The 26,096-nt window shown below is 40.1% G+C and overlaps 1 protein-coding gene across 3 annotated transcripts in view; it reads right to left on the bottom strand.

The window, feature by feature from the left end:
- Positions 1 to 500: 500 nt before the first annotated feature.
- USP6NL (USP6 N-terminal like) overlaps positions 501 to 26,096 on the bottom strand; it is a 170,395-nt gene continuing 144,799 nt past the window's right edge. For all 3 annotated transcript variants that reach the window (XM_027591985.2, XM_027591986.2, XM_027591987.2), the window contains one exon: positions 501 to 4,043. In XM_027591985.2, coding sequence (XP_027447786.2) covers positions 2,635 to 4,043 — 1,409 coding nt within the window. In that variant the 3' untranslated portion in view covers positions 501 to 2,634. The remainder of the gene's footprint in view (positions 4,044 to 26,096) is intronic.

The following is a 26,096-nucleotide window of genomic DNA, read 5'->3' as shown; positions in this document are numbered from 1 at the left end:
ATAAGTACCTGAAACAAAGTTTTAAAACCCTTGGAGACTCTGGGTGTAGTCTCTTTAACTTTTCAAACTAAATATTAAAACAACAAAAACCATACCAAAGTGCTTATTGCGTGAGGCAAGTCTGCTGTAAAGAAGAGAGCAAATAACGGCAAAATATCTACAGCGCGTCCAGCTATGCATTAAGATCAGCCTCCGCTCCATGAGGATCCTCGCCAAATACAGTTTCGTGATTATATTTAACCCACTTTACTAATACTATTTCATCTTTTATCATCATTCCATTATTTATCTCTTACTAAAAGATAAATTTGAAAGACTAAAATTGTATGGTGGCAAAATAAGTTCAAATTAAAATTTCCTACTTGAAAAGCTAACAGAGAACTACATTTTATAGTGGGAAAGACTGGAAATACCTTATTGCTATTAATAATGGCGGATAAAATAAAGGAAAGGCGGATAAAAAGTATTCCCGGAAATTAATAAAGCATTTAACATGCAACTGTGATAGACAGATATATAAAGTCGTGTAGGCAAACACTGAGCAGTATCTCCTCAATTAGAAGAAAATTAGCTTTAGAAGCATCAGAGATGCAGAGCACTTCTGCTGTATGAAAAAAAGCACATGAAAGACACAAAATATACTTATTACTTTTAGCATGTTAAAAACAATCACATCAAAAAAAGTATACAGATAAAAATGTCATAGATGACATAAGAAAATAGTGTGTGTATATATATATATTTTGCATATATATATATGTATATATATATATATAAATCTACAGTATTTACCACTGTTGACATATATATTTTGGAGCAGCTCAGATGCTACTATCATAACCTAAATTATACAGCTTGGTTCATTACGAGTCACAGAATCATGGTTTAAACATTGGAATTAATATCCTCAGCTACATGTTTTATCTACATTTCTTTCTAAGCCTCCACACGATCTGAATCAAGAGCCCAGGGAGAGAGGGATTTTGTGTGCGCTTCAGCATAGAGCTGAGCTGCTAACACACTGCCATTTGTTTTGCTGTTTAATAACATCATTACCAAGTTGATTAAAATTACATTAGACTCATTATATACATAAAAAATATTGTCACATTCACTAGCTAAACAAATGTTACTCTCATTTGAAAAGACATACGTCGGTACCTTGAAAGTTTAAAGTCCCAACTTGCAACAAGAAGAGCCCTCAATGTTAGGTTTTCTACTCTTGTCCTTGCTCAAACATGAGGAAAGTATGCTGAAAACCAGCTTTCCAATTAAACACAAAGTCAGACTTTCTGGGGGTGCCCAAAACTGTCCCCATGTTTTGCTAATTGTAGTGTAATAGACTATTTTAAAAAAAGACATTGTTAATTTTTTAACCATGAACCTGAATTTGTTTTCACTGCAAAAGGAGATTTTTGGAAGTATGAAAGTCATGCTATTTTTTAAAAAAGATTAAAACCTTAGACTCCTATTAATAATTAGGATTTTTTTGCAAGTATACACAATGATAATTTAATGGCCTAAATGTAGCAATATCCACTGATTATCAACCTTTAAAGAAAGAGTGCCAGAAAAAGCCCATGTAAATGAACAGCCCCGGGGCGTGCAGGAATTTAAAGGGCAGAAGTAAGGAGTAACCATATTGTTAATTCTGCTTTTCAAATGGATTTCAAAGGAGTCCGTTCTGCTGCCCCGTGTGAGTGCTTGAGGAGCCTAACTTGCAACCCCTCCTGCTAGCATCGGCAGAAAGCAGGATTGCAGCACTTTCCCTACATCTGGCAAGGAACATTCTGCTCTGAGCTTTGCAAGAGGCAGACCAGAACAAAGGGCACAGACGCACCAAAACTGCTCTAAAACTGATCTTGGGGTATGAGCAGCGCCCCACCTTTGGCCATAAACTTACTCCGAGTGCCCCAGGGTTTAAGCACCATTCAGTGGTGAGCCTTTCTCTCTCCAGTGTCTTTAATTTTCAGGAGGAAAGAACAGGGCCACAACTGCAGAGAAGCTGCATGAAGTCAGGGCAAAACCCAATGGCACTCTAGGACCTGGGGGAAAAACATGGGGCGGGGGTGGATCTTGGCTGAAAGACAAGTTCAGGAAAGGAAGAAGAGTAAATTATTTCATGGCTGTAGATCAAAATTAATTTTGTTAACGTTCCTTTAGTTCTGTGTTCAAATGTGTGTGCATGGAGGCCTTCTGGTATCTACTGAAAGACACACACACTATATACAGCCTTAAAAATATCTATTCTATACAGTTTTTCAGTGCTTTCTAATGTTACTCAAAACAGGATGGGCTAATGGCGCAAAAATGCTCACGTTTTGGAGGACGATATAAATGAAACCGAGTCATGAATTATCACTCTGCGTGCATCCCTAAGTGCTACTGCTATGTTTCCATGTTAAATTCTTTTTAACAGGTTCAGTGATGATGCAATTTAAAAATGCTCATCGTAAGCAGCATCTACATGGGGATGAAACGCTCCTATATATTCTTATTACTAGCATACACTGGAATTGTGCAAGATGTTTATGTTTACAATAGTATAAAATACTGCTTTGGCAATTATAAACATAGCAATGTAGGTTTCAAATGGTTTCTGTTCTCTTGTCTTTACCAAGTATAGATAAATTCTCACAGCAATACTGATTCTTGAATAGAAAGTCCATCCCGATTTCTGTAGTGATACACTGGAGGTGAGGGCCCTGAATATTGATACCCAGAGGAACTGGCATCTTCTAAACCTGGGGAAGTTCTATATCGTACTGGACTATCTACTGAAACTGCCGGGAGGCTATGGTCCTGAAAGGGAACATGCTGAAAGGCGGAATATTTTGGTAAATTGCTCAAGTGGCCACAGTTAGCATCCTGAGTCCACGACTGTCCATGAATCTCGGGTCTGTACGTGTAACTAACTTCCGGCCATTTTCTGTTATCTGGCAGATAATCCATGGGAGGAATGATGAATTGTCCATTCTTTGGTGACTCTGAATTGCCTGCATATCCCCCAGCACCAGTGTCAATGGGAAGAACTTCTATGCGGCTGGAGGGCAGCACAACAGGAAGCGGGCGGCTGTAAGATTTCTCTGGAGAAATATCGACTGACAGAGTAGAGCCATAAGGTCTCCGGGAAGGATTCATTTGAGTCCCATGGGTAAACTGTGGAGATGCAAAGCTGCTGTTAGCAGTAGGGATGCGTTTGGGAGAATTTCCATGGTAAACAGGGGGGTTACTGTAGGATGGAGGGTGCACTGTCCTGCGCTCCTCCCCATCTAACAGAGATGGGTATTTTGCATAACCTGCAGGCTGCACTTTAAAAGTAAACCTGTTTAATATTCTTGATGGACTAGAACTTGGCTCCACATGCTTCCTCGGGCTGTGAGAGTAAACCACGTTCCTTGGACTTTGGGAGTAGGCTCTTTCTAGTGCCTCTTCGACGGAAGCGCTGTTGTCGTTTTCAGGTACGTTATCATACTGGGACGCAGTAGAGCCCCGTTTCCCTTCATCGGCATCCAAAACCTTCATCTTCTGCCTTACATTTGATACCCGAGTGTCAGCAGAACTTGGGATGGTGACTGTAAGTGCAGGGTGCGCTGACCTACTTTTGCCTTCGATGGCGTATTTGGCAGTTTTTTCAATAGCTGAAATATCTGATGGCTTATTCCACTTGGGCACAAATTCCTTCCTGGTATTTGAAGTGGCATTGCTATTCTGGTTAGCAGCTGCATGATTATATTGCCTGGAACTGTCTTGTGGACCTGATGGAAGTTTTCTTGGAAGATCTGTTTCATCTTTAAGCTTTTTACTGTCTTCATCCTCTGATTTCCGTCTTAGCGCCCTTACTCGTTCTGGTGTACCAACTCTACTCTGATGGCGAGGGGAATGCTCATGTTTTTTGTGAGGTGATGAGCCACTTTCTCTTCTGCTGCTCATATGGGGACTTGACCTGCCCACACTTCTTTGTCCATTGCTCAGGTGACTAATGCAAGCAGATTCAGGTGGAAGCTGTCCCAAAGGTTTCTTTGGATATTCATCCTCTTTACCTAAAGGGAAAGATAGATTCATAAGTAACATAGATACAGAAGTAAAGAGTATCAAATATAAGAACCACACCATGAACAACTGCATGCTTTTCACATCTGCACTCATATACATACATACATATATATATATATATATACATATATATATATATATATACACACACACACACACACACACACATATATATATACACACACACACATACGCCACAGAATTTTAGGGGTTGAGAAGAAGCATTTTTTAGAGAGACTGATACTAAAACATAGCAAAATGCAAAATCTTTTTAGACAGCAGGCAGGTGGAAATATTTTATGAACTTATGAGTAAGGTTTATACAATTATGCAACATGTGATTCTTATGTTTTCTTAAGATATGTTGTTACAGGCTTTTTCAAAAATGCAAAGCTGATATTCTCATTTTTATTACTAAAACAATCATGTAGGTCAGTAGTTCCATGTCTTACCATTACTTTTGCTTTAACCTACCTCGATTAAAATGGTTTTGAAATCTCAGTAAAACCTCTCCTATCAAATTCAAGCAGGTCTGCCAAATTGAAAAGGCAGGTAGTTTCAAAGTTATCCCAAAATAGCTTATTATTGTTATTATTACTAGTATTATTATCTCAAGTACCCGCCATAGTATAACATCATGATAAAAAGAAATAGTACTCCATCTCAAAGTTAATAACTCTAAAAGGATCCTACGGCAAATGCAAAAAAGGAAAAAAAAATATTTAAAAAAGAAAAAGAAAGAAAATCATACTGGGTACTTTTAGTTTTATATTTTACATAACTAATATCAGAAAATCAATGAAGAACTAAAGGAAGGTACAATAAATTGGCCATTCAGTAAACAGTTTTAGGATGTCCACTCTCACGACTTTTATTCAACACAATACTGGAAGTCCTAGCCACAGCAATCAGACAAGAAAAAGGAATAAAAGGCATCCAAATTGGCAAGGAAGAAGTAAAACTGTCACTATTTGCAGATGACATGATACTATATATAGAAAACCCTGAAGACTCCACCAAAAAGCTACTAGAATTGATAAATGAATTCAGTAAAGTCACAGGATACAAAAATCAATGTACAGAAATCTGTTGCACTTTTATACACTAATAATGAAGCAGCAGAAAGAGAATTAAGAAAACAATCCCATTTACAATTGCACCGAAAAGAATAAAATACTTAGGAATAAATTTAATCAAAGGGGTGAAAGACCTGTACTCCGAAAACTGTAAAACACTGATGAAAGAAATTGAAGATGACACAAAGAAATGGAAAGATACTCCGTGTTCAAGGACTGGAAGAACAAATATTGTTAAAATGTTTATACTACCCAAAGCAATCTACACATTTAGTGCAATTCCTATCAAAATACCAACAGCATTTTTCACAGAACTAGAACAATCCTAAAATGGAACCACAAAAGACCCTGAAGAGCCAAAGCAATTTGAAAAAAAAAAAAAAACAAAACAAAAAACAAAAAACTCGAGGTATCACAATTCCAGACTTCAAGTCCTATTACAAAGCTGTAGTGATCAAGACAGTATCATACTGGCACAAAGACAGACACACAGACCAATGGAACAGAATAGAGAGCTGAGAAGTAAACCTACAATTAGATGGTTCATTAGTCTTCAACAAAGCAGAAAAGCATATGCAATGGGAAAAAGACAGTCTCTTCAACAACTGGTGCTGGGAAAACTGGACAACTATATACAAAAGAATGAAACTGGACCACTTTCTTACACCACACACAAAAATAAACTCAAAATGGATTAAGTACCTAAATGTGAGACCTAAAACCATAAAAATCCTAGAAGAGAGCACAGGAAGTAATGTCTCTAACATCAGCTGTAGTATAACATTTTTCTAGGTATGTCTGCTCAGATACAGGAAACAAAAGCAAAAATAAACTATTGGGACTACATCAAAATAAAAAGCTTCTGCACAGCAAAGGAAACAATCAACAAAACTAAAGGGCAACCTACAGAATGGGAGAAGATATTTGCAAATGACATATCAGATAAAGAGTTAGTATCCAAAATATATAAAGAACTTAATCAACTCAACACCAAAAAGAAATCATCCAATTTAAAAATAGGCAGAAGACATGAACAGACATTTCTCCAAAGAAGACATCCAGATGGCCAACAGACACATGAAAAGATGTTTAACATCACTCATCATCAAGGAAATGCAAATCAAAACTACAATGACATAACACCTCACACCTGTCAGAATAGCTAAAATGAAACACAACGAATAGTAAGTGTTGGCGAGGATGTGGGGAAAAAAAAGGAACCCTCGTGCACTGTTGGTGGGAATACAAACTGGTGCAGCCACTGTGGAAGACAGTATGGAGGTTCCTCAAAAAGTTAAAAGTAGGACGCCTGGGTGGCTCAGTTGGTTAGGCGACTGCCTTCGGCTCGGGTCATGATCCTGGAGTCCCGGGATTGAGTCCCACATCGGGCTCCCTGCTCAGCGGGGAGTCTGCTTCTCCCTCTGACCCTTCCCCCTCTCATGTGCTCTCTCTCTCATTCTCGCTCTCTCAAATAAATAAATAAAATCTAAAAAAAAAAAAAAGTTAAAAGTAGAACATTCCTAAGATCCAGTAATTGCACTACTGGGTATTTACCCAAAGAATACAAAACCACTAATTCAAAGGGATACATGCACCCATATGTTTACCGCAGCATCACTTACAATAGCCAAGATGTGGAAGCAGTCCAAATGTCCACTGACAGATGCATAAAGAAGATGTGGTAATATACATACACAATGGAATAGTACTCAGTCATAAAAAATAAAATCTTCCTATTTATAACAACATGGATGGAGCTAGAGTATGATGCCAAATGAAATAAGTCAGAGAAAGACAAATACCATGTGATTTCACTAACACGTGGAATTTAAGAAAATAAAGCATCAAAGGAAAAAAAAGAGAGACAGACAGACAGACAGACAAACCAAAACAGATTCTTAACTACAGAGAACAAACTGATGGTTACCAGAGGGCAGGTGGGTGGAGGATGTGTGAAAGGGATTAAGAGCACATTCATCATGATGAGCACTGAGTAATATACAGAGCTGTTGAATCACTATATTGTACACCTGAAACTAATATAGCACTGCATGTTAACTCTACTGGAATTAAAAAACAAAACTTTTTAAAAGAGTTTTAAAAAATTAAAATGATTATAATGTAGATAACCAATAAATATCATCTTGAAAAAACAAGACTTCATTTGTAAACATTCCATGGTTTGTATTACAAAATAATATATTCTCACTTAACAATATGTTGTTGCTCTCTTCATATATCTACCCATCCATCCATCTACAATATTTACTGAGTGAGCTCGGCTTTAGGCACTGCGCTAAGTGATGGGTCCATGAGACGTGAGCAAACACGTTATTTTCATGTAGCTCACAGTCTTGATGGATGATAATTTTGTTATTTACCCACATATCATGCTTCTAAGGTATTTTAAAGAAATATTCAGTGAACTTTTCTTTTGGGGGGTTGGAGAACAGAAAATGATGAAGAAACAATATCCTTGAAAGAGTTAAGCTACTGGAATCAGAATTATTAAGCTAAAAATTACCTTTGTGCTCCTTTTTTTTTTTCTTTTCCTTTTTTTTAGGTAGGCTCCACGCTGGGCTGGGCGTGGAGTCCAATGCAGGGTTTGAGCCCACAACCCTGAGATCAATCAAGACCTGAGCTGAGATCAACAGTCGGATGCTCAACCGACTGAGCCACCCAAGTGCCCCAACCTTTGTGCTCTTCTAATCCAGTAGTTCCTTAAACTTTTTAAAAGCAGACTCTTTTTTTTTTCAAACCGAATTTCATATGAAGCCCCAATATATAAAGAAAATGTAAACACAGCTGCTCTGATGAAAGTGGAAAGTCACCCTGTCTCCTCTTCCCTCAGCTGGGCAGCTGCTCAGAGTCCGAGGGTTCGAGACCTAGCTCTGCCTGTATTTTAGAATGGGAAGCAGAGTCTCAGACAGCCGTGTGATCTGTCATGGCAGATGCTGAATGGGAACCAGGACCCCGTGTTTTCATTCCAGTTCTGCCTTTTATGCCACATTCATTAAACTCCAGAGATACTTCTGAAGCACATTTGAAAGCACACACAGTAAACTGGCAATTACAGTTTGTTTTGTTCATGTATCCATTAATACATATGTATCGAGCAAATACTATGTACCAGACACTGCTCAGGGTGCTGGCCATCCAGAGAGGACACAAAGGATGAGGTCCCTGTCGTTACGGAGCATATATGGCTGGTTGTGCACAGCTCAGAGGACAGCCAGCATCAGGAGAAGACAGCGATCTGGGCTGGGGCAGGACGGGGCATGGCAGAGTTCTGGCAGGAACAAAGGCACCCTGCGCCTTGAGTGGGAGACAGGCAGAGAACAGCCGGGGACGAGCCCGGAGGAACGGAAGACTCACAACACCCAGGGCCTTGAAAACTACAGTACGGACTCTGAATTTCTTTCCGAGTTCACTGTAACCTACTGAGGGCTTCTCAGCAAACAGTAACACCATCTGATACCTCTCTTACCAAGTTCACCTTGGTGGGCTGGACTTTGACTATGTAATAATTACTGTTGGTTAACAGTAACAGTGATAACTAATTTTCAGTACGCACTTACCATGTGTCAGCCACCACTCAAAAAGCCGTACACACAGCATTTAGCAACAGGCATATAACTTAGGCCACCACTGTGACTCTCATTGTACAGAGGAAACCGAGGCAGAAGTGAACCTGCATAGGGGCTCCAGCTGGTAAGTGGCAGATGCACAGTTCAAACCCAGAGCTGATTCCAGAGCCCTCTGGATGGAACTCATGAGAAGGGGCTGCTTCTCACATACACTGTAAGGTCGGGTCCACACACTCGCTCATGCGCTAGGTGTGGGCTGCAAGGGATGAGCGGAGCAAAGGGGCCCTCTGGGATTGAAGACGGCACTAGATACTGCTCAGTGACAGAGGGTGCAACCAATATTGTTTTTGTATCTTTTTTTTTTTTTAAGATTTTATTTATTTGAAAGAGAGAGCGAGCACACAAGCGGGGGAAGGGGGGGCAGCAGAGGGAGAGGGAGAAGCAGACTCCCAGCTGAGCAGGGAGCCCGATGTGTGGCTTGACCCCAAGACCCTGGGATCATGACCTGAGCCGAAGGCAGATGTTAACCAACTGAGCCACCCAGGTGTCCCTGTTCTCATATCTTTTTATAAAAAAGACATTTTATGGTATGTGGACACGATATTTTAAGTGATAACCCAAACTCTGAAAGTTGTCCGTGTTTATGAATGCTGTCTGTGAAATAGTCTGAGGCAATTCCAGTTCAGTGTCTGACTAGCCTCATAGGAAACAGCTAGAATCAAAGTAAAAAGGGGACTCAAATGCAGCACAAGTCGAGAATATTCACAAGGAGTTATTTAGCCTATTGGGTTAAAAAACTATCAACAAAAATAAAATTAAAATCTGTGGCCCCAAAAAAGCTTTCACCAGCTCTACAAGTAGTTATTCATTGAGTCCCAGATAAATACAGGAATTCCTTCTTCCCCGTAGGCAGATGACACCAACAAACAAATTATCAAGAAGATATAAAGACCTATATAAAGGAAAAACTGAACTTATGAATTTCCTCTTGGTCCCCACTCGGACAATTTCCTAAGGGCACAAAGCAGTAACCTGAGTGGCTAATTCAATGGCTGGTTGATATTCCATCAGATAAAAATATCAGCCAATCACCACGATGCTCTTTCCAGGTGGGTGAGTGGGAGCCTGATGAAAACCATAACCATCAAGAAGAAAAGCAAAGCAGTGGTGCCCAGAGAGTGGTTAATTCCTGCCTGCGAGATGTGCTGTTACAGGACAAAATTGGATTAGCTGTAGAGACTCTCCCGCTGAGCCCTTTAAGCTGCTCCACTGCTCCACCACTCCAGTGGCTTTCGGCAGCGGGCACCCAGAGCCACCAGCACTGCAGTTCATGGGCAATAACCGAAAACGTCCCACACATTCTCCAGAGCAGTATTACACAGCAACACCACCACCAGACTTCAAAATGAACCGGTGCTGCAACATGCATGCACGGGGCCTCCCCAGAACATCAGTCTACGCGTGAAAGCTGCAAATGTTTCTCAGCCTGCACTGTGGATGCACATATCTCATCTTCAGTGTTTCCATCTGTATCAATTCACAACCCATGAAAGCCAGATTCACTTGTAATTAGGTTTTTACAAGGTCAACTCTCTGCTATGGACTGAATGTTTGTGTCTCCCCCCGCTCCCTGCCAAAAAAATTCATATACTGGAATTCCCCAATGTAATATGGTATTTGGAGACGGGGTTTGGGAGGTAATTAGGTCATAAGGGTGGAGACCTCATGATGGGATTAGTGCCCTCACCTCTCTTCAGAGTGGGGCAGTGGATGGGGCCACAAAGAGAGGTATGATACCACCCCCTCTGCAAAGGCTTCTAGGAAAGTAGCCATATTGCACCACAAGGACTGCATCCCGTGGGGTCGCCCCAGTTGTGGTCAACAGTGGAGTGAGGAGTGGCCCCTGGCAGAGCAGGGGGGACACCCCGCTGGAGGAGGAGCGGTCAGACAGGGGGTTCTGGGCCAGGCGGGGGACAAGCCTTCTCCTTCTGTCGTCACACCTTCCCAAATACCCCAGACAGGTGACACTTAGAGGGAGGGAGAGTCTGAGCCTGACTCACCCGTGTGAGGCAGTGGGCAGTACCTAGCGTGTTTGCCCTAGTGGAAAGCCGCATGCTCTGCGTCCTCCGAGGTGGACCGGGCCCTAGAGGTGGGGATAATTCACCAGCGGACAGATTTGTGTGTTCTCTTCTTCAGCAAAGTCTGTGCCTAAAAATTACCCCACTGTTCTGGGCTGAAGTCGGTCCCCTCAGAATTCATGTGTTGAAGCCCTAACCCCTAATCCCGCAGAGTATGACAGCATTTGGAGATAAGGCTTTCACAGAGGTGAGTAAGGTTAAATGAGGACACTGGAGTGGGCCTCTTACCCAATATGGATGACGTCCTTCTAAGAAGAGATGTACAGTCACAGACAGGTATAGAGGGAAGACCATGTAGGAAGACAGCCAGCTGAAGCCAAAGAGGGACGAAATCAACCTTGCCAACACTTTGATCTTGGACTTCCCAGCCTCCAGAATTATGAGAAAATATTCCTCTGTTGTTAAAGCCCCTCAATCTGTGGTATTTCTATTACAGCAGCCTGAAAGAAGACATTACCCTAGCACCTACATCCTCAATCTCAAAACTGAGTTACTGTAGTAAACACTAATTTTATGGATTGCCTTTTTCTGCTAGTTAAAAAATCACAAATTTCAGTATAATCATCTGCTTTTATGTTCCTGGTGTATTTTCAATGTCGACATGTAATGAAATCAACTGTAATAATTAAAATTTATTTTACATAACCACATCAAAAAGACAACTGAACAAAACAAATGTGGAAGGTAGACACAGGCAGTAACAGATCCATAGTAATGAGAGTTCCATTACTTCGCAGATTCCCATATGCCATTTTCTGTGTTGTGGTCGCCACGGTATTGCTAGGGACGGTCAATCTAGGGTTGGCTTCCATAGCATTTTCCATAGACATTCAGCTAGACTGACTTACTGACAATGACGGACACGAGAGGGCATCTTTGTAAGTGTGTAACCCAGAATTTAAGCAAGACTCCAGGTTTGGAATAACTGGACCAGAGTAGAAAGGGTTAGTAAGTGACCAATCCAGGGGAAAGACTAAACAAACAAAAAACTTGGGGGAGGTGGAAGCAAGAAAGTGGAGAGGAAAAAGGACTGTGAGAGAAAATGGAACATCTCTGGGGAAAATAAGGTTGTATTCTAGATCTGTAGACTTCCATCCTGAAATCCTTTAATTAGATAAAAAGCACATACTGGTAAAGATTAAGAGGACACAGAGTAAAAATGTGGGATTACAGATATAAGGCATATATAACTCAAGAGAAGGAATAAGAAGATTGAGAAAAAGGAAATGGAGAGACCAAGGTGGTAATTCATGCATGAAACAAAATGGAAAGGTATGCGTCATACATACATACATGGAAGATTTAATTTTTCAATATAAAGGGTAAGAAAAGTATTCACCTTCATTTATTTCTTTTAAGATTTTATTTATTTAGGGCCGCCTGGGTGGCTCAGTCGTTAAGCGTCTGCCTTCAGCTCAGGTCATGATCCCAGGGTCCTGGGATCGAGCCCCGCATCGGGCTCCCTGCTCTGCGGGAAGCCTGCTTCTCCCTCTCCCACTCCCCTGCTTGTGTTCCCTCTCTCACTGTGTCTCTCTGTGTCAAATAAATAAGTAAAATCTTTAAAAAAAAAAAGATTTTATTTATTTATTTATTTGGCAGACAGAGAGAGAACACAAGCAGGGGGAGCGGCAGGCAGAGGGAGAGGAAGAAACAGGCTTTGAGCTGAGCAGGGAGCCCGATGCGGGGCTCGATCCCAGGACCCTGGGATCATGACCCGAGCCGAAGGCAGACGCTTAACTGACTGAGCCACCCAGGCGCCCCTTCACCTTACATTTAACACCACTTTATATTCAAGTCAATACAGCAAGTTTTCTAAGAAAGGGACATTAATGTTCTGTGCATCTACACATCATAGAATTAAAAGAAAACTTTAACAAGTTATTTACTGAATGGGCAAGAGGCCCAAACCCATAGTGGGGAAAAAATTCTGTGACTGTTCTAAAATATCAGAAAAGTAGCATCTCCAAGCTCCTTCATGGTAGCCCAAAACACCAGTCCCTTTCCCCTAGTAGACAATAACCTACTTAAAGTATACTTCTTTCAGATGCCAACCGCTAGTATCTAAGATAGTAATGGAATTACAAGTGAGGTGGTGACAAAACGTCTATTCATTCGTACGTCATTAATATGAGTTAGAGTACTGACACACTGTCCATATAAACAGCACAGAAACATAATGGTTATAAATACCTAAGATCTACCAGCTAAGAAACTAGATGTAGCAGGGTTTAGAGGGAAAAAAATCCAGTGCAGACAAAGTGACACTGCATTTAACTAATTTCTAAATGGCAATCTCTCATTAGGTACTAGGGCCGGGTAGTAGGTACAGGGTGAATACCTCAAATGTACAAAGACATTTAGAGGATACGGCCTCTCTGCCCCCAAAGAGATTTTCAATAAGCATAGAAGAATGTAAAAACAATTTGAAAGACGCAGTAGACAGAGATATAAGAAAGAGCCTTCTAAAATATAGGGACTTAAAAAACCCAATTCATCCCAATTTTAAAGATAATAACACACATGAGACTATGGAGGGCCAGGATATTCACAGGTGCCGGGGCCAGCCTGCAGACCGGGATTTGCTTCATTTACAACAGTATCTGATCATCCCTCCTCACTATAGTGATCTGTGCCCTGGGGGGTGCTAAAGATCAACAGGTAGAACTGATACATGGCTCAGGATCCTGGCATCAGCATCTACTTTCCATAAATACCTGCTGACTGAGGACACGGTAGGCCATGTTCAAGTTACTCCCATAAATGACCAAACATCTCTAACGTGTAGAATTCTCAGTAACCCAACAGCGATCAAACATACACACGTGGCCTGCGTCTCAGCACAGGTCCTTGGCCCTGGGAGCAACGCTGGCTGTGGAAAAGGGTTGTCTCTCTCAAGGGCAGGGGGGATGAGAAGAGGCAGAAAGAAGTGACCAGAGAAGAAAGGGGGCAAAGAAGAGGTGAGGAGAGAAAGTGGGGGAGAGAGGGGAGGTGAATGACAAGGAGGACGAGAAAGAGAAGGAAGGAGAGCACAGGGCAGAGAGTGGAGGCGGCCACAGGGAACGGAGGAGCGGAGCGGCGTCTCCCTTCCCAGAGACGAGTACTCGTGTCTGAGCGGGGACTTGAGCAAGGCAGAAGCCGCTCCACTCCAAAGGCAGTACCCAAACTCAAGGACCCTGTGCCAGGGCAATCCGAGCTTGGTAATTATGAAATCTGGAAGAAAACTCTACTTGACTTTGTGATAAAGGCAATGCCTTCCTGAAGATGAATTATTCGACCTCACTGAGCTGAAGACAGACTGTGTAGACCCCACAGGAAGGACAAATGCCGTCGCCCGTACTTTCATATGCTAATGATATTCTTTGCCCTTTTCCCACAAAAGTGATCCAAATAAGCATTAAACATTCTTGTACAATCCTCAGACCCATCTTCTCCTGCTTGAACCCCCCCCACATACACACGAACACTGCTGGACTTGGCTTTGCTTGGTTCACCTATGGCCTTTCGCCCTCAGCAATCAAGGGTAACTGTAAGATTGGAATATAACTGGTGTCAAAACAGATGGCTGTAGGGGCGCCTGGGTGGCTCAGTTGGTTAAGCGACTGCCTTCGGCTCAGGTCATGATCCTGGAGTCCCGGGATCGAGTCCCGCATCGGGCTCCCTGCTCAGCAGGGAGTCTGCTTCTCCCTCTGACCCTCTTCCCTCTCGTGCTCTCTATCTCTCATTCTCTCTCTCTCAAATAAATAAATAAAATCTTAAAAAAAAAAAACAAAAAAAACAGATGGCTGTACACCGGCAATACGTATTAATAGTTATTTTCCACACTTCACTCTGAACGCTTCAGTAGCCACAGTACTGTCTGTGCTCACCCCACTATAAACGCCATGCCTATAATTTAGTTCTCTTCTTCCCCTTGAAAACAGGGGTGTCCAGAAGAATTACTGCCCTACTCTTAACGGGTAAGAAAGCACCACAATTCCTACCATATATAACAGGGACACCTCTGTGAAAATACAACAGTGATATCTTTACTAGGGTTCCATCAAAAGTGGTATTTTTATGCCAGTGCCAACTTGATATATTTTAATAAAGGCAAAAGAGTTTATTAGTTGGGTTTTTTTGAACATTTTCTCTTTAAAAAAAAAAAGGAAGCCAATAAAAAGATTATTCTAGCCATCCCTTAAACAAACAAACAAACAAACAAACAAACAAAAACCCAAAACGGGAGAATCCCTCAAATCCCCTCAGGTTTGTCCACCTTTGATCTTACTCAAGTCTCTGCTGCCACCCCGTGGACATTACACTGAACTACAAACCGTGCAGGTCAAAGGTGTCAGAAGGTATTACCAGCTTTATGCACCCAACAGGAGACACAGAATTACAGCAAACTGCTCTAAGTGCTCTCTCGTAAGGAAGATCCTACTTTTAAATTTCAACGACAGAATATATGTACTCTGACTGTTCTAAACAGTTTTCAGTAAGAAATGGCAGGGGCTGTTGTCAGGAAAATTATTCTGGGAGTCATCTTACTCCTTTCCAGATCAAATATTAAGTCCAACTGAGTTTGAAAATATTGTCACAAAAATCAGCAATTCCAAGTTTATATCTGAAAAATCAAATGGCTTTATTTCTGTTTAATGTACTATTAGCCATAAATATATACAACTCAAGGATTATTATAACCTTCAACAATCATACCTCCTTTCTGTAGTGAAGTAGTTTGCTGTATTTACAGCTACAATAGTAAAAAAAAAAAAAAAAAAGGGGGGTCCTTTAATTATCACAGTCAGTTCACAGGCTTGACTTTTTTTCTCATCAGACAAAACTTGAAAGACAGGGGAAGCAGAAAGGAGAGAATTATTTAAACACATTTATAAATCTATATAATGCCACATAAATTCAATAGATGTTTGTGAAATAATTTTAAGATTATGTATTTATTTTAGAGCAAGAGCACACAAGCATCAGGGGGAGCAGAGGGAAAGGGAGAGAAAATCTCAAGCAGACTCCCCACTGAGCACAGAGCTCCACGCGGGGCTTGATCTCACGACCCCAACATTCAGTCCATAGCAGAGAAACCAAGAGTCAGACACTCAACTGACTGTGCCACCTGGACGCCCCTGAAATAACTTAACTTTTTAAATCTGCACTTTGTGTTTCCTAGTGTTTCAATTCATATATATATGTATATAAACTGTTGAGCACGTATAATATCAAGTTCTATTATATAAACAAATAAGTGAAAACCCACCTAAGCCCTCAAAAAGTGGGACAGTTTTTATTTTTTTTAACTGACAAACACAGTTGACTCCTTTGTGTGTGTGTATGTAATCACGATACAAAATAGTCCCATTACCTCAAAAACTGCCTCATACTAGCTAACCTTTTGTAGATGGTAGTCTTCATTATCTAAAAAATAGATTAAAACTTCATTAGTTCATTAAAAAATACTGATTGTGAGTGCCTGGGTTGCTCAGTTGGTTAAGCGTCTGCCTTCGGCTCAGGTCATGATCCCAGGGTCCTGGGACTGAGCCCCGCATCAGGCTCCCTGCTCAGCGGGGAATCTGCTTCTCCCTCTCTCCCTGCTTGTGTTCCCGCTCTCGCTGTGTCTCTCTCTCAAATAAATCAATAAAAAATCTTTAAAAAAAAGAAAAGAAAAAATACTGATTGAATGTCCGTTATATGCCAGGCACTGAAGTAGGTGCTGGTGACACGAAGACATGTCACTGTCCTCAAGAACTCACTGTCCAACACAGACGTCGAGTGAACATGAGCAGCAAAGCACTGGGAGCATGCACCGGGTGCGGATCACGTACAAAACCCCGGGAGTCTGAGTTCCGTGATTTGGGAGGCTGCAACTGGCTGACAAGGCTTCAGAAAGAGAAGATAATGCATAAGCCAGTCGTGAAAACTAAAACAGAATGGAGGACAGAGGCACCTGGAGAATTGTTCAGGGCACCCTTGCGGGAGAAGCATATCCCAAGGCAAAGAACTGGGAGCGCACAACATGGCAGCGGGACCCTGAGGGGCGGCAGCTAGTCAGCCTTAAGGTATGGTGGTGCTGGTCTGGCAGTCAGGCCTGGTCACCGGGGTGGGACCTTGGGCAGTGCTTAACCTTGAGGCCCGAGTTTCCTCATCTATAAGCTGCTGCTGCTGCTGCTACTACTACTAGTACTACTACTACTACTACTACTACTACTACTAGTACTACTACTACTACTAGTACTACTACTACTACTACTACTGATGGCAGAACGAGCATGAAAACTATTCCAAAATTAAAATAACGTCTCTTAATATAAGATTTATGGTCCTTCCACGGGGCCAGGGTTGCTCAGTCGGTGAAGCATCTGCCTTCGGCTCAGGTCATGATCCCAGGGTCCTGGGACTGAGTCCCGCATCAGGCTCCCTGCTCAGCGGTGAGTCTGTTTCTCCCTTTGCCCACCCGCCACCCCAGTGCACGCGCACGAGGGCTCTCTCTCTCTCTCGTGCGTGTAAAAACAAATAATCTTAAAAAAAAAAAAAAAAAGATTGGGTGCCTGGGTGGCTCAGTTGGTTAAGCGACTGCCTTCGGCTCAGGTCATGATCCTGGAGTCCCGGGATCGAGTCCCGCATCGGGCTCCCTGCTCGGCGGGGAGTCTGCTTCTCCCTCTGACCCTCTTCCCTTTCGTGCTCTCTATCTCTCATTCTCTCTCTCTCAAATAAATAAATAAAATCTTTAAAAAAAAAAAAAGATTTACGGTCCTTCCAGATAAAAAACAAAGAAACACAGGACTCCATCATGTTCAAAGACCTTTAAAGGTAAAAGGTAAAAGTAAAAGGCCAAAAAATGCAAAAGTCCAATCCTCCTGGGTGGAAAGCTGCGGACTTCCTCAAGGAGAACAAAGAATTAGGTGATGTGCAAGCGGGATCTGCGGTGTCTGGACTATGTGGCTAAGCCATCTGAGGGGCACGGACCCAGTGACAATAAAAAGTGGAAGTTCAGTCACTGACAAGAAAATCCAGTTGGAGTCCAGGCTTGTATTTCAACTGACAAAGTACCTTTCAAATGTATTTGAAATTCACTTTTTCATTCATAAAGATCTAGAATTAAGCATAGAAAAACTGAAGAGAATTAAACACAGGATTGATTCTGTATTTTTTGCCTTAAGGAATCTGTCCATATTTAGTATTTCACATATTTACATTAAGAGAATTTGGCCAAGTTGCTTTTTTATGCCACTTAAAAGTCACTGATTTGAACTTATGATTTGAAACTTATAAATAGTAGTATAACTAATTTTTAAGGGACTCAAGGTTCAGCAAATTCTTAAATTTATCACATTTAGAAGTTATTTAAGAACCAGGCAAGATTTTGTTTTTAAATTTAAAAGTTGATGTTTAAGGAACTGCATATATTAAATTTATAAATACAATTTAAAATGTTTGTAGGAGTTCATTTTTAAGTGGAACCAAACATTAACTACCATTAACATTAACCAAACATTAACGTGCCCTTTAAAAGAGAATGGCAAATTTTCCCAGATTTAGAAACAGTCTACTGACTTCTATAAGCTGAATTAACAAACTAAAGAAGAACTAGGTTTCGGGATTTGTAACTGTAAGAAACCAAATACTAATTTTAGAAACCTCAATAATTCTGTGCACCAAAAACTGTCCTCGAGGATATTAACAAACCTGAGTCAATAACCTTATTCCAAAGGGCTGTTGAAAAAAATTAAGCGACACGTGTATGTAAAGAAAGCATTTTGCAAGAAGGCTATCATATAAGACTCAAAAGTTTGCCATTATTGTTATTATGTTAAAAGTGTCTGAGGAGGTAGGAAGTATGGAAATAGGAGAAAAAGCAGATGGCAGACTGGGAGAGTATCTTAGGTCAAACTGAGGAGGCTGGATCTTTTCCCTTGAGCACAGAAGTACCCCTTGAAGGGCTGGCCATTTCACCAGATGACTCTGGCAAGACAAGGAGGTGAGCAACACAGGAGTCAGGGCTTCCGATGCAGACGATGCAGCCCCGGGAGTGAGGCTGGAGAGGAGGAATCGAAAGAAACACAGAACTTGGGTGTCTGAACGTCTGAACGGACTGTCACTGGATGGAGTGCTAGTAAGAGGGGGTAACGGGGAGGTTCTGGAGACTAAGAAGATGGGGTAAAGTTGAACATTTTACCATGATAGGAAATAATGCAGGAAAAATGGGAAAATGACCATTTTCTTCCTCTGTTCCAGTCAAAACTTTTGGTTACCATTACAAAAAACCATACGAAAGAGAAAAGGCAATCCTCAAGCTGGCAAAGTTTTGCTGTAAAGAGACAAAATAAAGAATCCCAATTTCCCTAGGGTGAAAAAGGACATGTACCACAGCTAAAAGCAACAAAATGCTTTCCTTTCTTAACAAGGTTCCTTAAGTTTCATGTTTTCTGATACCTAAAATAAAAGATAAAAATTAAAATGGCTCTCTCAATTATTCTAAGAAAAATTCTAAGAATCCTGATTCTTCAAGGTCACATGGCCATAAGCTAGAGCTGGGCCGAACGGGCAGTCACCGTGGATCAACATGGGCTTTCTAACCTGAGTGACTTCCCTAACTGACAACATCTTTGCCAGACGGCCTCCTGTGAACAGAAGATAGATAGCTGAGGAGAACCAAGGGATAGTTCCACCTCAAGATCGCAAGCCAACGGGGTACGCAGGAAACAATGGCAGTCAGTTTAATGCTCTACTTGTCAACTCAACATACAGTTTATTTAAACTGGGATCTTCAGAGTTGAGTTACATTAAGAGATGGAGAGCTGAAACTTTCTAACTGCTTTATACATGTTTACTACAGCAGCGGTTAAAAAGAAAGGCATGATAGAATTAATAAAACAGAAACAACGTAAGACAGAGCACAAATGGCTAGAAATCAGATAAGCGACATAAAGGAAAGGCTTGATATACTCCTAACAAACGAAGACTAACAACACAAACAAGAATATAAACAGCAAATTCGGAAGAGAAGGAAACATTTGTTGATAAAAGTTACGAAAAAGCTGGGTACAGTTATGTAAATATAAGTGCTTTCAACACAAGTTTATATGTAAAAGCAACAGAAATGGACTCAAAGAATATTCCCCAACCTGAAGTAATGGAAAACCTTCATACTTCACTCAACATACTGCAAAGATTGTTTAGAGTTCTTATGAGGCTATACTCATAAATTATTTGTGTAATAAATCTGAGGAATAGGGGATTTTTAGGGTAAGCCAGAAATATCTTGTTGCACATAAAAGGAAGTATTTAAAGACAAACAGTGCTGAGTCAGAAGAACAGAGAAATCAGTTTAAGGGAGATCCCACTTGAGAACAATGTGAACATTAAAACAATAATAATTATATCTGATTGAAATATGAAGAATATATCAAATTCCATGGACTCACAGTGAGAAAGCCAAAACAAAAGCTCACTTTCTGCCACTGGAGATAATCAAGAACATCAACTCCTACCTTTGAAAGTTGGTAAAAGAAAACAATTAAGCATTTATTCTGCCTTTTCAGTAGGAAATACATCTTAGGGTAACTAAAGAGCCCCTGTTGATGAAGGAGAGAAAACTCTTTGTTACAGAAGAAAATCTGTCGATAAATGTAAAAGAAATAATGGAATTTGAAAATTACTACTTTACAATCTGTAACAAAATATTTGTTTTCGGCAAGGATTATTAATGGAAGCTAAAACCATCGGGAAAGATTAAAAGGAAAGTGGATATCTGTAAAGTGTCAAAACATTATGCCACAGATCACTTGTTAACTGAAAAGTTCTTGCAGTTAAAAAAATCTTTTATTTTTAAAAGAAAGAGATCTGGTTTTTACTACCTTTTAGCCAGGGATCAAGAAGTATCACTGACAGTAATAAAACTAGTCATTATCTGCCTCCTATTTCATCTGAATCTAATTAAACCTCTACATCTAACTTCTAAGCTGATAGGAAATATAGAAGCTACAGGAACCAGTTGAATGACTACTGGAAAGAAAATTCAGACTACTCCAAAATAGGTGACATTCATTCTCTGAGGCAATGGGAAACGTCACTGACAAAGGAGTAAAATAAAACGTAGGGGTGAGAAGCAAGGGAGAGGAAGATGCTGTTGCAAATTAAGAAACCTAACAGGCATATAAACAAAGTGGGTCCCTGGCTAAAACCTGGTGGAGAAAAACAGCTAAGACAGTTTTGGGTATAACTGGAAAACTTTTAATATGGAATTGGTATTAGATCATATTTGAGAATTATATGGTTATTTTTATGAGGTTTGATAACAGCACTGTGGTTAGCCAGGAGAAAGTCCTTGTTTCTTAGACACAGAGACGGCAGTGTTTAGGGTGAAATATCATGAGGTCTTTATTTTTCACTGAAAAATTATTCAATAAGCTGTGTGATGGATACATTGGGGGGTCTTTAACACTCTTTTGTGTATGTTTGAAAAGCTTTTTGTAGAACTTTATACAAATAAATTTAGAAACTGAAGTGAACAACCTTCTAAGAAAAAATAGATGATGCACCATGACCTCAGAAGACAAAACAAGTAACAAAACAACCAATAACCAGGAAAGGATAAAGTTATTAAAGAGTGATTCCCCACAAAACAAGCATATCAGACTAAAACAGTTTCCTAAGTGTATTTTGAACAGTTAAGGAACAATTTTAATACTACATAAAATTTTCCAGAACACAGAGGAAGAAGAAACTTTCCAAATTATGCCGCTAGAATAACCTGATAATACACAGAAGTTTTAGTTAATTGCAATCCACACAGGAATAACAAGAACAAAAAAGTTAAGTAAAATATTAGCAAGTATAAATCATCAGTACTTTACCAGAATAATTTATCACAACTAAGTGAAATTTATCCAAGAAGTGTAACGATGGTTCACAATTAGAAAATACATTAATAAAATTCACCATACTAAAAGGTTTTAAAAAGAAAAAAAATAAAAAGATTAGCTCATTTGTACCTAAAAACCATTTAAAACAAAACAAAACAATCTCAACATCCACTTTTTTTAAATTTGGAAAAAACAGTAAGTTTGGTACCTTCTTGAGATGAAAAATAAGTAAGAAGCATCAATATTTAAAAGGAAGAAAAAACACTATTATTTGTTGATAACTCTATAATCTAGAATCTTGGAAAATGCGGGGGAATCAAACTTGCTCGATAACATTAGAAATACATTGAAAAGGAGAGGGTTCTAGGAAGATGGCAGAATAAAAAGCACCAGGAATCTGTCTCCCCACCTAGGATCTGTCTATAGAACTACTCTGGAACTCTGGTGTCTACTGAAAGCTTACAACTGCCAGGAGAAGGCTTGAACGGTCAACTGCAGTTAATATTGGTCAACTTCAGCTCTCAGCCCTGTAAGACACTGCCCATGACCACCCCCAGCCACAGGGCACGCCAGCTTCACACCGTTCCTGGAGCAGTGTGCATGCAGCCTGGAGGACCAGGATGTGCGAGAAGAACTCGTCCTCCACACACTGGAGAGCTGTGCTCTGGCTGCTGATGGCTGCTGCATCAGAGAGTCGTAGACAGAGAGGTGGAGGCCGCTTCGGTTGCACCGCCCCCCACTGTTGCAAGCCCCTCTAGGCGACTTTCAGGGACTTTAAAGGGCCAGTCCCCTTTTTCTGCTCTTCACTTTTTCCCCCTTCTGGGAGGCAGATATTAAAGACTAGAACATTCGAAAACCACTACATATGTGGCTAAAATTAGAAAGTGACTATTCCCGTGTAGGGAAAGTTTCAGAAAAGGTTCTGAGAAGAACTTAAGTTTACACTTCAGGCAGATCCTTGACACAGACACAACCTACAACAATAAAATGACAAAAACACCCAGCAAACCTGGGGAAAAGGGAGAAAGCTCCAGAGGTACCACATCACTGTATACAAATGCCCAGTTGTCAACAAAAAAAATCCCAAGAGATACAAAGAAACAGGAAAGCATGGCTTATTCAAAGGAAAAAAATAAATCAACAGACACTGTCCCTGAAAAAGACCAATGGTAGATAAACTAGACAAAAACTTTAAAATAAGTGTCTTAAAGAAGCTCAAAGAACAAGATGTGGATAAAGTTAAGAAAATCATGTATGAGCAAAATGATAACATGAATAAAGAGAACACATAAAAAGAGATCAGAAATTCTGGAGCTGAAAAATATAATAAATGAAATTAAATAATCACTAGAGCATTCAAAGGCAGATTTAAGAAGTAGAAGAAAGAATCAGCCAACTTTAAGACAGGACAATGGAAATTATCAAGTCTGAAGAACAGAAAGAAGAAAGATGGAAGAAACGTGAACAGAGCCTAAGGGACTATGGTTTCCTAAGGGAAACCATCAAGCAGACAGACGCACGCATTATGGGAGTCCCAGAAGGAGAGGGAGACAGGGCAGAGAAAATATCTGACAAAATAATGGCCGAAAACTTCCCAAATTTGATTAAGGACATGAATATAAACATCCGAGAAGTTTAAAGAACTCCAAATAAAATGAACTCAAACCCACACTGAGACACATTATAGTCAAACTTTCAAAAGACAGACTCTTGAAAGCAGTAAGAGAGAAGCAACTTGTCATATAAAAGGTATCCTCATCCTCATAAGGTTATAGGCAGATTTTTCATCAGAAACTTTGGAGGCCACAAGTCAGCCAATATATTCAAAGCATTCAAAAGAAAAAAAAAAACCTATCAACCAAGAATCCTATATCTGTTAAAACTGTCCTTCAAAAGTGAGGGAAAAATTAAGACATTCCCAGATAAACAAAAGTGGAGGGAGTCTGTTACCACTAGACCTGCCCTGAAAGAAATGTTCAAGAGTGCAGTATGAAATGAAAGGACATTACATAGAAATTCAAAGGCATAAAAAGAAAGAAAGATGTGATGAGCACTGGTTGTCATATACAACTCATGAATCATTGAAAAACTAATGATGTATTATATGTTGGCTAATTGAATTTAAATTAAAAAAAGAAATAAAGATCAGAGTACAGGGGCGCCTGGGTGGCTCAGTTGGTTAAGCGACTGCCTTCGGCTCAGGTCATGATCCTGGAGTCCCGGGATCGAGTCCCGCATCGAGCCTGCTTCTCCCTCTGACCCTCCCCCTTCTCATGCTCTCTGTCTCTCATTCTCTCTCTCTCAAATAAATAAATAAAATCTTTAAAAAAAAAAAAAAGATCAGAGTACAGGTGAAAACATGGGGAATTATAAAAGCTATTACTACTATAACAATGATTTGTAACTCCACTTTCTGTTTTTCTATGATTTAAGAGAATAATAGTTTTTAAAAAAACAATTATTTGTCTAAAAGCTAGTATTGTTGTAACTTCGGTTTGTAACTCCACATTTTGTTTTCTCCATAATTTAAGAGACTAAAGCATTTAAAAGATTATTGCTGGAGTGGAGGGGGTGGGAGGGATGGGCTGGCTGGGTGATGGACACGGGGGAGGGTATGTGTTGTGGGGAGCGCTGTGAATTGTGTAAGACTGATGAATCACAGACTTGTACCCCTGAAAGAATACATTATATGTTAATAATAAAAAAAAGTATCATAAAAGAATTATTAGTTTATGTTTTGGGGCACAGATTGTATAAAGATGTCATCTGGGGGAATCAACAACTGAAAGGGCTGGAGATGGAGCTGTAAAGGAGCAGAGCTCTTATATGTTATTGAAGTTAATCCAAATCCAAATTAGAAAGTTATAACTTTAGAATGATAAATATAACTCCTTTAAACACAGACACACACACAGCTATGGAATATACAGAGAAGAAAATAAGTAATTTCAACATTTCACAGTAAAAAAATCAACCAAATGGTAAGACAGTAACCCAGGAAATAAGGGACAAAAATAGCAAAATGACAGAAGTCCTTCCTTATCAGTAATTACTTTAAAAGTAAACAGTTTAAACTCTTAAATCAAAAGACAGAGATTGGCAGAATGGATAAAGACACATGATCCAACCATATGTTACCTTCAGGAGACTCACTTCAGATCAAAAGATACCAACACATTGACAGTGAAAGGATGGAAAAGACATTCCAAGCGAACAGTAACAAAAGGGAGTAGGGGCAGCTATACTAAATCACACAAAACAGACTACACATCTTAAAAAGGTTACAAGAGACAAAAAAGAACATCATATCTTAAGCAGATATAATAACAGAAAACATGTGTGCACCTAATAATAGACCATCAAAATATATGCCAGACAAACTGAGAGAATTGAAGGGAGAAATAGTTCAACAATAATAGCTGGAAACTTCGATGCCCAGCCCACGGTAACAGAACCACCAGGCAGAAGATGAGGACACAGAGGGCGGAAACAACACAATAAACCAATTGGCTCTAACAGACATTTACGGAACTCCCTACCCAACAACTACAGCATACACATTCTTTTTTTTTTAAGATTTTATTTATTTGCCAAAGAGAAAGAGAGGAGAGAGCACAAGCATGGGGAGCAGGCAGAGGGAGAAGCAGGCTCCCCGCTGAGCAGGGAGCCCGATGCGGGGCTCGATCCCAGGACCCCGGGATCATGACCTGAGCTGAAGGCAGACACTTAACCAACTGAGCCACCCAGGTGCCCCCAGCATACACATTCTTCTCAAGTGCACATGAAACATTTTCTAGGATACACCATATGTTAAGTCACAAATTGAGTCTCAACACATTTTGAAAGATAGATGTTCTACAAAGCATCTTTTCTGACCACAACAGGATGAAGTTAGAAGTCAATCAACAGAAGTAAAATTGGAAAATTCACAAATTTATGGAAATTAAAGACACACCCTTAAAACTCTTCCCTTAAACCAAAAGTAATTCTAGATGGGCTAAAGATTTAAGCATAAAAATATAAAAACAAAAAAGTTGCAGAGAAAATGTGGGCAACCAAAAATTTTTCATTCAGCATGTGGAAAATTCTTTACCTAAGACACAGAAGTGAGATGCCATAAAGGGATTAAATTTTTAAGAATTCTATATGAAAAGTATCTATAACACATATAATAAACTGGCCAATTTCCTTTACTTAGGAAGAACGTGCATAAATACAGCAAGAGAAAAATGGGCAGAGGATGAACAGGGAAGTTTATAGAAAAAGAAATTAAAATGCCCAATGAAAAGATAGACACTCAATCAAAATTAAAGAAATGTGAATCAAAACAATGGAAAACTCTACCCAACCAGGAAAAAAAAATTAACAATTCAAAATACCATGTGT

This window comes from Zalophus californianus, chromosome 9, assembly GCF_009762305.2.
Source record: "Zalophus californianus isolate mZalCal1 chromosome 9, mZalCal1.pri.v2, whole genome shotgun sequence".
Classification (NCBI taxonomy): domain Eukaryota; kingdom Metazoa; phylum Chordata; class Mammalia; order Carnivora; family Otariidae; genus Zalophus; species Zalophus californianus.
Note: the sequence above shows the minus strand (reverse complement) of the source record. Positions and strands in the feature narration are given on the sequence as shown.